At 47.8% G+C, this 13,497-nt stretch overlaps 1 protein-coding gene across 1 annotated transcript in view; it reads left to right on the top strand.

Annotated features, from left to right (window-relative positions):
• The first annotated feature begins 3,047 nt into the window (after positions 1-3,047).
• Positions 3,048-13,497, top strand: part of ano8b (anoctamin 8b) — a 23,805-nt gene continuing 13,355 nt past the window's right edge. The window contains exons 1-5 of the mRNA XM_079740532.1: positions 3,048-3,215; positions 6,051-6,161; positions 6,859-6,991; positions 12,729-12,867; positions 13,478-13,497. The exon at positions 13,478-13,497 is cut by the window's right edge and continues 77 nt beyond it. Coding sequence (XP_079596658.1) covers positions 3,146-3,215; positions 6,051-6,161; positions 6,859-6,991; positions 12,729-12,867; positions 13,478-13,497 — 473 coding nt within the window. The 5' untranslated portion in view covers positions 3,048-3,145. The remainder of the gene's footprint in view (positions 3,216-6,050; positions 6,162-6,858; positions 6,992-12,728; positions 12,868-13,477) is intronic.

Here is a 13,497-nt window from a genome sequence, read left to right as displayed (position 1 = left end):
TTCCTTTCATCCTGTAGGGAAATAACATCGCCCAATCACACCTCATCTCTCATACACACACACACACACACACACACACACACACACACACACAGAGGGCAGTGTAGTGTCTGTTAAGCTGACTCTGATCACAGGCACCCTGCCGGCTGTGGCTGTCTGCTGGGTTTCTGATAACAGCAGCATGCCCTGGAAACGCGATCCTCCCTCCTTCTTAGCACTCTTAAGGAATACTGACAGAATATCGGCGGCTGTAATCCTGAAGCAACCGGACGATCATTTCGATGGCGATGGGAGACTGGGCCCATTTTCTTAAAGGTCTTCAAAATACTTCATTACTTATTGATTGAATGGATTCTCGACGCAAAGTTGCTGTAACTTCCAAATATTTGTATATTTGCTGTTTGGTGGCGAAACTGGCTAAACGAATATTGTCTCCGTAAGAACAAATCTAAATGCATACGTGCTAGATCCCTTGAGAAGGAAGGCAGAGTGGGTGATCCCCCCTTCAGGGAAGGTTGGGAGTTGTGTGGGGGCCGTCATGGAGAGACACATGAAGGTAGCATAACAAGACAGAGTCACAACTGTGTCAGACTGCAAGGGGATCGCAAGTAGAGCGCAGCGTTTCACTACACTGCGTGACAACAGAGAGGTTTTGGGTTATGTGTGTCTGTTTAAGCGGCATGTGGCTCAGGAGGTAGAGCGGTTTGGCTGATTCCCCGGAAGGTTGCTAGTTCGAGTGTCAAGGGGTCCCCGAGCAAGACCCCTCATCCTAACTGCTCCCGACGAGCTGGCTGTCGCCTTTCTGTCTGACACTGCCGTTGGTGTGTGAATGTGTGCATGAATGGGTGTACCAGACAGCCTTGCTGCCAGCGTCTAAGTGTGTTAGCGTGTTAGCCAACATGGCACCTGGTCGCCCGCAGGAACCACATGGGTCACCCGCAGGTCATAAGTCCAAAATTTTGAGAAAAAAGGGCAGTGTTGTGTGTGTGTGTGTGTGTGTGCGTGGATGGTTCAATAAGGTGGGTGATCCCCTGGTGTACTGAGTCCCAACTCTGAGTAAGACTATCAGTGGCAGAATTTCAAATTGGGGGCCCAAGGCGAAGGTATGTATGGGGCCCACCTCATCCAATCTTTAAAAGAGAACGGAGAAAAAAGATGTACCGACTGAATGGTGGCTAGGCAGGTAAAGCTAATCTGCTGAGTACAGTGTCCTCAGAATACTCAGAGTAAGGGTAAGCATGTTTGTACTGTTGTGTGATTCTCTAATAGACAGGGTTATTTTCTTCCTTCATTCCTTGTCAATGAGTCATCCCGTTGGCTGGGATTCTTCTTGTGTTACTTCCTCCTTAACTTGTTACACCCTTTATCCACAGGTATTTAGATTAAAACTATATACGTTTTTTTTTTAGAAACACACAGTAGTCCCACAAAAGGATGCAATTTAACAGTAAATATAAAGACTATTGCAATGATACATTACAGTAAAAATATCATCGTTTAAATAGTGAATTAGGTAAACTGAATTCTTACTTGTTGTTGTAATTTTATACACAACAGCATATTGTGTTGGCTTGTTGACTTGGACCCTTCTTGTGTTTCTTCCTTCTTATCTTGTTAAACCTTTGGCTGCTCGATTATGGAAAAAAACATAATCACGATTATTTTGAAAAACATGATGTATTTATTCAGCATGTCTCTCCTAAAAAACACAAATTTTCGCGTTAAAAAAATTCACAAAATGGTCAAAAGATGTTCAAATCTAAAATAATGTACAGATATGTATCCAGCTGTTCTGCACTTTCTATAAAACCTTTAATGAAGAAGAAAATCTGATTATATTAGTTTTGTGATCGTTTGACGCTAAAATCTGAATCGCGATCAAAATTAGATTAATCGCCCAGCCCTAAACCCTTTACAGGCAGCTATTCAGAAAGGAGCCAAGAAAAGGTGGTATACACAGACATGCAAGACACACACACACACACACACACACACACACACACACACACACACACACACACACACTATATAAGCAATGTCAGAGACAGTTTTTAATTTTAAAGACTTCAAATATTCAACGACTCATGTATTCGGATTTAAAACTAATCATTTCGTTTTTAACTCTTTCTTGTATTTTGTGCAGAAAATGAACGAGCAGTCTAAGTAAACAGGACTATGCATTAAGGCCTACATCAGTATTTTGTTTGATTCTTAGATTTTTACTATTGTTTTCATTATTGGTGGTTTAATATGTTCTGATGAATCTGACGTCAACGGAAAATGTTCTATATGACTGCAGCTGTTGATGGTTTGATAGCATTAAAGGTTATAAAAACAGTTTTTCTACTTTCTCATCTTGCAGCACCCTTTACAGGCAGGTATTCACAGTGCCGGATTTAGCAAATTGGGGGCCCAAGCCGAAGATATGTATGGGGCCCACCTCATCCGATCTTTAAAAGAGAACAGAGAAAAAAAGGGGCACTGCTGGCAGTGTGTGTGTGTGTGTGTGTGTGTGTGTGTGTGTGTGTGTGTGTGTGTGTGTGTGTGTGTGTGTGTGTGTGTGTGTGTGTGTGTGTGTGTGTGTGTGTGTGTGTGTGTGTGTGTGTGTGTGTGGTTTAATAAGGTGGGTGATCCTCTGGTGTACAGAGTGCCAACGCAAACACAGGGTGAACCCCCCGATCTCACTCTGTATATCCGCACACTGATTGTATACCTGTGTGCATGCAACGCAAACCCACGTGTGTGTTTGTGTGAGAGAGAGTGTGTGTACACGGGGTTGTTTTTTTGAAGATATTGTTGTCAACACTGGTTCCAGTACTCATTCGAATGCAGAAACAAGCAGACAAACCAGGAGCCACCAGCATTTTATATCGGTCAAACTGCTTGCATACGTGTGTGCATGCAACTCAAACACGTGTGTGTTGGTGTGGGTGTGTGTGTGTGTTTGAGAATGTGTACACTGGTTGGTCGGTGTGATGATCTGAATGTCAACAATGGATCCAGATCTCATTAGAATGCGGCTCATGGCGAGGCGGGGTAGAGACGCCTAGCGCTGGCAGCGGCGACAAGCCAGCTGAAGACTGACGAAGCGCAGCGGGCAGATTGGATCATTCTGTGCGAGCTGAGCCCTTTTGTCCAGTCCTGAATGATGTCTGAAGCGGTTCTTCATCAGGTGCGGGCAGCATGGGCCAGGCTAAAGCTGACGCTGCTGGCTTGTAAGTACCACTGCTAGCGAGACATGCTAACCCTCTGAAATATTTAGCTCCTGCCTCAGCGCAGGTTTGAGTCTGTCACTACATCAGCCCGGCGCTGCCATTGAGAAGATGTAGCGGATGGTTTTGTGTCAAAGACGTTTATATTCCTAGTATCCTTGAGAAAAATTTGGAAAATAACTTGACTCACTTTCTTATTTACTTAGTTGCTGCAATTTTATTGATTATTATCTGGATTAAGTTTTTTTTAAATCATACAGCGTTATTGATATAATTTTTCAGAAAGACTATTGCATTCTGACAAAAGAAAGGAGGATTCATTCAGTGCAATAATGGTGTGTGTGTGTGTGTGTTGTGTGTGCGTGCGTTTGCCTGTGTGTGTGTGCGTGCATGCATGCATCTCTCCCCTTTTGTCAACTCCTCTGCTCTTTCTGTGCTCTGGGTTCACACTAGTCAAGCGAGAAGGACTATCAGTGGCGGATTTAGCAAATTGGGGGCCCAAGGCAAAGATATGTATGGGGCCCACCGCATCCAATCTTTAAAAGAGAACAGAGAAAAAATATGTACCAACTGAATGGTGGATAGGCAGGTAAAGCTAATCTGCTGATTACAGTGTCCTCAGAATACTCAGTAAGTGTAAACATGTTTGTACTGTTGTGTGATTCTCTAATAGACAGGGTTATTTTCTTCCTTCATTCCTTGTCAATGAGTCATCTTGTTGGGAGGGATTCTTCTTGTATTTCTTCCTTCTTAACTTGTTACACCCTTTACACGCAGGTATTTACATTAAAACTATATGGTTTTTTTTTAGAAACACGCAGTAGTCCCACAAAAGGATGCAATTTAACAGTAAATATAAAGACTGTTGCAATGATACATTACAGTAAAAATATCATAACTTAAATAGTTAATTAGGTAAACTGAATTCTGACTTGTTGTAATTGAAAAAAAAAAATACAGACTGAATGGGGGATAGGCAGGAGCTAATCTACACGGAAGTAAAGGTTTGAGATGAGAAAAAAAAATCCCCTTTAAACCCTGCATACATTTCTTTACGCCAAAATGAAGATGAAAGCAGGATAACACCTGTCTTTGCCAAAATGCCAATATCAATCTAACCAGCAAGACAAGTAGCTAGGGTTAACCCCCACAAACAGTCATATACTTAGCAAAACATCACAAACAGCCATATACTTAGCAAATATTGCCAAGAAGAATAATTTACTTTGTATGTGTGAGTGACGTTTGCACTTGGGATTGACATTTCAATCGTTCTACAAACAAACCCATGTACAAGATACAGGATATTGTAAGTGAATTGACATTACAGCTGAGATTGAACATTTCAAACATTCTGCAAACGAGAGAGAGAGAGAGAGAGAGAGAGAGAGAGAGAGAGAGAGAGAGAGAGAGAGAGAGAGAGAGAGAGAGAGAGAGAGAGAGAGAGAGAGAGAGAGAGAGAGAGAGAGAGAGAGAGAGAGAGAGAGAGAGAGAGAGAGAGAGAGATCTCTCTACATCACACGCTTCTAACATAGTGTACTACTTATTAACGTCTTCTCACAGGTCTTCACCTAGCGCCACTTCACAGCTGGCTGCTGCTGCTGTAGTGGCAACGCTTTGGACGTTGTTGTTCCTGTCTTTATCCCCAACAGTAGCCGTAGAAAAGTGTGTCATCTTTGGCAGCGTTGCCAAATACTTACCGGCATCTTTTCGCTTTCTTCTTCTGTGTGTTTATCCACACATCACACAGACACGGACATACAGCTCAGGCTCAGTATCGGGTAGGTGGGCCTCACGGTAAACTCTTTGCTGCTGGCCTTACAGTCGTGTTTGCGTTGCTTGAGCGTGTCCTCTGAGAAAGTGCCGGGCTTGTTGGACCGTCTCTCTGGTTACCGGGCCGAGCCGTCGCCCTGGGCTCCCGTAGCGATGAAGGGAGAATGGCGAGGCCCCTTCTGCCGGCCTCTCGGCGTACACTGAGCACCAGGGTGCTTTCATCAAAGCCGCCTCGGAACCGCCGACCAGATCAACCACTTCATTTGCACTCCACCGGCTCTCTGAAACAACGGGCTCGAGTAGGCTGGCAGAAACCCTGACTGGAAGTCAGACTTGGGAGAGGATATTGCTGCATTATGTTGATACATGTACAGACACGTGCGGAAAATGACGTGTGCGTGTGTTGATGTGTAGCGCTGTGGCTGTTGCGTAGTGACCGACCACACGGCATTGTAGAGCTGAGCTGCGTTACTGTACTGGCGCACATGTGCTATATTCAGCCTGCCGGTGGATGTCTCTCGGAAAGAGAATCCCTGAGCTCCATGGTGTCTGTCTGTCTATCTGTCTGTCTGGCTGGCTGTCTGGTGGACGTTGTCTGGCTGTCTGTCTGGCTGGGGAATGTTGTCTGGCAGTCTGTCTGTCTGGCTGGCTGGTGAACGATGTCTGTCTGGCTGGCTGGTGAACGTTGGCTGGCTGGCTGGCTGGCTGGCTGGCTGGCTGGTGGATGTTGTCTGTCTGTCTGTCTGTCTGTCTGTCTGTCTGTCTGTCTGTCTGTCTGTCTGTCTGTCTGTCTGTCTGTCTGTCTCTCTCTCTGGTCGGTGGACGTTCTCTGGTGGGCCTCAGGCCCTGTAGTTTGTGTGCTGGCGGGTTCTTTACCTGATCATGTTAACTCAGAGCATGAGACCTGTTTGAGGGGATGGGTGTGTCATCTCTGGGGCGGGCGGCGATATCTACACTCAACCTGCCTTAAGTGGAGGAAGGTGAACAACAAGGTGACCGATCATTTATGTCTCTGTCTCTATCCCTTCCTCTCTCTCTCCCTGTCACTCTCTCTCTCGCTGACAGACAAGCTGTTTGGGAAGCGTCTGCTCCAGGCCGGGAGACACATCATGTCCCACAAGTCCTGGATGAAGTCGGTGCCCACGGAGAACTGCGACCTGCTCATGACGTTCGCAGGTAAATACCCTACGTGCAAACACACACATCCATCGGAGTGACTCACAAACAAGACGCACAAACGAGAACACTGAGGCGGACGCAGATGCAGATCATAATCATCTGCCCACATATGCGTTCAGACAGCGTGCCGACCGCTAATCCGCTACGGCTCGCTATCTGCTATGGTTACAGTGTTGTTACTGTATGTGTTAGATATGGTCCCAGTGTTGTTGTTGTGAATTCGATACGGTTCCAGTGTTGTTGATACAGTTGTAGATGCAGCAGCTAGTGCAGGTAGCAGGTAGGTGGCGGCACACTAAACGCCACGTGACAAAATGTGTTTCTTTTGCGGATATTTATATATGTATATGTATGTATGTATATACGTTTATCTATGATTCTGTTCGATATATTAAATAAGATAATGACTATCTTTGGTGAAATGGCAAAAGAATGTTTTAACGTTCATTGTAATGCTGAACTCTATTTGATTGTTATTTCAGATTTTGAGACATTTGTTTATAGAAGTAATTACTATAACTATTAAATAACTAATCCTGGGTTGGATCCTGAGGCAGATGTGACAGCCTTCAGCCTCCATCTGTGCTTTCCGTCCGTTCTTCTGTCTGACGGCATCCCCCTGTCTCCCCCGCCTCCCCCCTTGTCTCCCCCCCCCCCCCCCCCCCGTCTCCCTCCGGTCCTCCCTCCCACTCAGACTCCACGGACGACCACACGTTGCTATGGCTACTGAACCACATCCGGCTGGGCATCCCCGAGCTCATCATCCAGATCCGGCATCACAAACAGACCAGCGTGTACGCCTTCTTCGTCACGGCCACCTACGAGAAGTAAGCGCGACCCCTGCCCGTGTGACGTGGTAGCAGCAGTGCACCACCCGATACACCGCCCAGAGCTCACGGCTTCTCCCTCATACGCCAGCTGGGTGTGGAGTACCAGCTCACTGCTGGCTCTGACGTCTTGATGCATCGCTGTTTCTTGAGATGGGGCGCTGATATCGTCTGTCAATGGAATCAGAAAGGACGGGGTGCAGTTTTGCCGTGCGCTGATTGACAATTGTATTCCCGGTGTTCCGGGCTCGGGGGATGAGTTGTGTAGGCCGGTTCTCAACTTTGGAGTACTGCAGGGGCTACTCAAAGAAGAAAAGAAAAAACGATCAATTGTTTTTCACACTCAGCAAGTTTAAATTCTGAAAGCTAGACAATAGAAAATCGAGAAAATGGACAAGTGGTTTAAATGCCAATCTGAACAACAAGGGGAAAGGAGAATCCCTGAAAAAAAAAAAAAAAACACGTTCAGAAACACCAAAATGTCGTCAGTTTACCGAAAGATATATGTAAATGGGATTCATCTCGACACAGGCTTGTGCTTCATGCAACTGCTGCCTTACGAAATTCTGAGTATTTGCACCCTTTTAATGTTCATGTTTACACTGCAGAATAGAACGCACATACATTATTCATGTTCATTTTATTTATCTTTCTCCCCAAAAAGTTTTGTGCCGGTGAGGGGGTACTCGGCTAACAGAATATCTCAGAGGAAGTAGATAAAGTTTGAGAACCACTGATGTAAACCATACAGATCGTTTTCCGGGGGCTGTATTCCATCAAGGTGGCCTTCACTTAGAAGATCGCACACAACCATGCGTTCTCCTGAATGGATGTGTGTGTACTCACTTACCTACCTCAGGGATATCTCTCCCCAGCTGTTAAGCGGTACAGTCTATTTGTTTCGAATCGGAACAGGCCCCGGGTTCAACTGCAGCCGGCTGCGGTTGCCAGGGTGTAGGATTACAGTGTGTCAGCCTCAGAGTCCACTTTGACTTCTACCTGGAGCCATGTGCTTAGTTTATTTTCGGGTTGCTCCTCCAATGCCCGTACAACGGAGTCACGTGCTTACATGTGCGTGTCTGCAGGCTCAAAGAGTTGCGACAGAAAAGGAGCGAATCCACTCGACGCTCCCTCAAGGAGTAATGACGGTGTAGGTGGAGGTAGGGCTTTTCGCTGGGAATTGAGACGTATTCACTCAGCGGCGAGCTATCGTCTCTGGGTTAGTAGCACACAGACACTCCGTGCCAACGGCGGTTAAGCTGGGAATGAAGGAGGTTAACAGCGACCTCAACGTTAAGAGTTATGCGCGCTGTTGTGACGATGATGATGACTACACCGAGCTCCCAAAGCACCTCGTCTTCGTCCTCTTCCTCCCTCAGAGCACACACTCTGCGGAGCGGCAAGAGGAAGGCATCAGCATCCGACGAAGCAGTTTTTAGCAGCTGTCGGAGATTCCTTCAGCTTCGCTTTGCTGCGCGTGCAAATACGAAATACACAAACAGTCCATCTTGAACGTCATTTTTACGCAGATGTGAACAAGGTTGATGAAAGGAGAAGGGAGAGGAGGAAGGGAAAGTTGATGAAAACGGCGAGAGAGAGAGGGGCAGCAAGGGAAATATTAAAAGCCGTAGAGAGGAGGGGGGGAGGGTCGGAGAGAGGAGGGGGGGTGATGATGGGGGGGGATCTCTGAAAGTGTGCCAGTGTCTTCGAAATGTACTGCTGAACGTTGGCAGCGTGAGCCAAGTATGTGTTGGCTTCTCCGCCCACAAAAGACACGCGGTGTGTGTTGTACAAGCGTGTGCGGTCACAAATTGGCGCGCACACACACACACACCGTCACACACACGCCGTCGCACACACACACACACCGTCACACACACGCCGTCGCACAAACACACACACCGTCGCCACACACACACACCTTTCCCAGTTTAAAGGTTGACCTACATCTTAAGTGAGCCATCATCTCTGTTTCACCTTGAATTCCCAGTGCAGGTTGAGGTGGGACCCAGGAGGTTTGACGTGCGTGTAGAAGCTAATGGAGTGTAACGATCTCTCTGGTGCGTTCATAACGACGTTGGGATGTCTGAGACGGCTTACTCGTGATTTTTGAATAGCATGGATACAGTATGTATGGCCGCTTCTAATTGCTGTTTTGGTACGGTTAGCGGCTTTGAGGTAGCATTGGAGATTACACAAGCTAGGGGGGCCCGAAACAGCTTGGAGGACAGCACCAGGTATTACGTAGTCCTGTGCAAAAACAAAGACTTCTTTAGGGCCGGTCGCACTGCCTCAACGTTAAGAATGTACAAGGGCTTGTACTTGGACTTGAATATGTTTATAATGTCTTCGGTAAGACTGGACCTGACAAAACAATCTCACAATGGCTTTCCTTTCCGAGTCAACTACGACCCCTACACTGCCAAACTCCGCTTCCACCTCTTGCTGCTCACAAAGTCGAACTTATTCGAAAACTGTACGTGCGTGCGGTTGAGGTACTGCAGTGAAACCGCGAAGCGCATCACGAGACCGGAGCTCGTCCTGGGCGCGGCGCGCGGTAGGAAAACAACGGAAAGGTGGGCGTTGCGATTTCTCAACCTTCCTCCCCCCCTCTCCCCCCCTCCCCCCTCCCCCTCCCTCTGTCCTGACGAGGCTGCATCTCGCCCCTCGGAGTTCTGCTGAAGTTGCAGCGCGGCCGCTGATGGATATTTGCCCAATTAGCATAACTCCAGAAGGCGGTCCTCCGAGCAGTATCCCCTCGCTCGTCCACGCGGTTCACTCTCTCTCTGTCCCTGAACGTTCACCCCCTGCACAACTGTTCACCCCCGACGGGGGGGGCAGAGACACAGGCATAAGTGGCGGCAGTGGCTCGGGAAGCAGAGAGGGTTGGCTGGTAACCGGAAGGTCAATGGTTCGATCCCCGTCTCCTCCTAGAGTGTCGAGGTGTCCCTGAGCGAGACGCCTCACCCTGACTGCTCTGGGCAGAGGGGTGTGGCGTCCCCTCTCTGTATTACATCTATGGAAAGGAATCAGGATGGTAACCCAGCAATACTCCCGAGGAGACTCGACTTCCATTCCTTTCCTTCCTAAACAAGCAGAGAGTTTCAGATGGGACGGCCAGGGGAAGGTCTAGTGAAAGAGAGGTAGAGAGAGGTAGGGAGAGGGAGAGGGAGAGAGAGAGAGAGGGGGAGAGAGAGAGAGAGAGAGAGAGCGACAGAGGTAGAGAGAGAGAGGTAGAGAGAGAGAGGTAGAGGTAGAGAGAGAGAGGTAGAGGTAGAGAGAGAGAGGTAGAGAGTGGTAGAGAGAGAGAGGTAGAGAGAGAGAGAGAGAGGTAGAGAGAGAGAGGGAGGTAGAGAGAGAGGTAGAGAGACGAGAGAGAGAGGTAGAGAGAGAGGTAGAGAGACAAAGAGAGGTAGAGAGAGGTAGAGAGAGGTAGGGAGAGAGAGAGAGGGGGAGAGAGAGAGAGAGAGAGCGACAGAGGTAGAGAGAGAGAGGTAGAGAGAGAGAGAGAGGTAGAGAGAGAGAGGTAGAGGTAGAGAGAGAGAGGTAGAGAGTGGTAGAGAGAGAGAGGTAGAGAGAGAGAGAGAGAGGTAGAGAGAGAGGGAGGTAGAGAGAGAGGTAGAGAGACGAGAGAGAGAGGTAGAGAGAGAGGTAGAGAGACAAAGAGAGGTAGAGAGACAAAGAGAGAGGTAGAGAGAGAGGTAGAGAGAGAGAAGGGTAGCGTCTCATTAGGATCCCTGCCAGCTGTGCCCCTCTAGAAGGCCCTCTTTGCACACATTGACTTGGAATACGTAAAAGTCGTTTGTGAATAGAAGCTGCTTTTGGCTGCGCTCCCCTCTGCTCTCTCCCTGTGCCGGACGGCGACCTTTGCAGTGAATCACGGGGGGGGGGTTTTGGCGCGGCCTGTGAGCCCCAAGCCCCCCCCCCCCCCCATCCATCACCGGGCTGCTGTGCACGTGTGACTCGGTCGACTCACGGCTCATCCGTCAGGCTCAGGGGGTGATGGATGGAGGCGGGCGGCCAGGTCCACCGCAGCACTGGGGGGGGGGGGGGCATCAGTTATTTAGTGGGTGTGTGTGTGTGTACATCAGATAGTCAATGTATGTAAATCTGTGTGTGTGTGTGTGTGTGTGTGTGTGTGTGTCAGCCTGTTTGTGTGTGTGTGTGTGTGTGTGTCAGCCTGTTTGTGTGTGTGTGTGTGTGTGTGTGTGTGTGTGTGTGTGTCAGCCTGTGTGTGTGTGTGTGTGTGTATGTGTGTGTCAGCCTGTGTGTGTGTGTGTGTGTGTGTGTGTGTGTGTGTGTGTGTCAGCCTGTTTGTGTGTGTGTGTGTGTGTGGTCAGCCAGTCAGTTTGTGTGTTTAGGAGACAGAATGAGGTGCTCTTTCCGCCTGTTGGGGGGAGTGAAGGACGCTCCATCATTACGCTGGTCTCAACCCAGTTGAGCTGGGATGGGCCTGGGGGGGGGGGGGGGGGGGGGAGATGGATGAATGGGGAGGGGGATTTGGGCAACTGCTGAGCAGATGAGATGAGTGAAGTGAAATGTGAGGAAGGGTTCGAGGGGGCGGGAGGGAGGACGTCTAGCAAAGGGTGTACGTTTTAAACGCCCAGAGCTTCAGGAAAACCTTGTTCAAAATACTAAATATTGATATCTTTCCCTTGTTTCTTTATGCTTTTTTTTTTACACCGCTGCAAAATCAATAATTACTTTTGCATCGATTATTCTCTAAGACTTCAAGCACAAAAATACAAAAAGAATGGCCTACATTTCTGCCGTCGGCCTTGGAAGGAGTCAGGGGGAGACTTTGAAAATTGAATGTGAAGCCAAAGTATTCCAAAGTGTACAAACTTGTGTACATAAAGACGCGCAAACAAAACGAACACACAAACGTGTGTACTTATACGGTATATCCACAAATATGTGAACATATACATGCTTGAACAAAATGCACACACAAACATGTGTACAAATACATGCACGCAAACGTATATACAAACGTGTGTACACAATCATTCCTGTATTCCTGACACTGTAATACCACCAATGCAGCCACTCCTCTCCCAATATTTGGTGCATGGCTCAGAGAGAGAGGGGGGGGGGGATGGAGGGGAAGACGGGGAGGAGAGACTGCAGGAGAATATGGACAGGATGACGGGTAGGAGGTGTGAGAGGAACAAGATGTGGGAAAGAAAACAAACACACACCCGCCAACGCACATGCACGAATACACGCACGCACGCAGACACACACACACACACACACACACACGCACCTGGCATGTTCCGTTGACGTGCGTGCAAAGATGAAGGCATTTCACCGTGAGATGATGTTTGGCACCGCCGATGTTGCAAACATCCCGACATGGAAATTGCACTAATGTAACCACCCCCCACCCCAACCCACAGTTTTGCACTTTGATGCATCTGTATCACAAAAAAATAATCTGGTCTAAATACAGACAAAGTGAAGCAATTATTTATGTGTGTGTGAGCTGGTGCTAACTTTCAATATGCAGTATATGTACAGTGCCTGAATATTTGCTGTGCGTGTTTTGCAAAGTACTTAATTGGTGTGTCTGTGTGTTTGTGTGCTTGTGTGGGCGTGCACGTGCCCATGCGTGTTTCTGTGTGTGTGTGTGTGTGTGTGTTCGCCTTTTTGTGTATGTTGTGTGTGTGTGTGTGCGTGTCCATGTGTCTGTGTGTGTGTGTGTGTGTGTGTGTGTGTGTGTGGGTGCGCTCAGCCTGCTGCGGGGGGCTGAGGACCTGGGTCTGAGGAAGGCCATCAAGCCGGAGTACGGGGGCGGGGCCAGGAGCTTCTCCTGCGAGGAGGACTACACCTACGAGAACATCGAGAGCGAGCTCTGCTTCTTCACCTCACAGGTGGAGCCCGCTGTCACTCAGACGCACTGACCACACCTCCCTGTGGACACAACGCACACAGCCTTCACAGTATCACACTGCAGGGCACATGCAAATGTGTGTACTTCCAAAACTGACACACAAACATGTGTACATATGAATGCACGGACTAAACGAATGCACAACTATGTGTACATATACAACCACAAACATGGGATCGAACAAAACTGACACACAACACTTGTGTGCATTACATTGCACGAACGAAACGCACAAATGTGTGTTGATATAAACGGTCGAACCAAACCTGGACACTTCATTGTGTTTACATTTACTGCAGGTATATACAGTAGGACTGTGACAATGTTAGCAACTTCTCCCGATCCTTCACTCATACCTCACAACACATTCGTCCATGTCAACTACAACTTTACTTTAAATAATACATATAACATGTATAACATTTAAGAACAGCACGACAAAAGCCTGAAGATGAAATTGGAATAAGCATAGCCTATCTCGAAAATTTGGATGTCAAACTAAAAAAATACACCCTGAAAAATACAAAAATACATCCGCTACACCCTGAAGCACAACACACATCGAACCCTTTCTCTTCCCCTCGCCACAGGAGCGCCAGAGCATCATCAA

Source organism: Pollachius pollachius (assembly GCF_949987615.1).
Source record: "Pollachius pollachius genome assembly, chromosome: 7".
In the NCBI taxonomy this organism is placed as follows: domain Eukaryota; kingdom Metazoa; phylum Chordata; class Actinopteri; order Gadiformes; family Gadidae; genus Pollachius; species Pollachius pollachius.
This window is presented reverse-complemented; position numbering and strand designations above follow the sequence as displayed.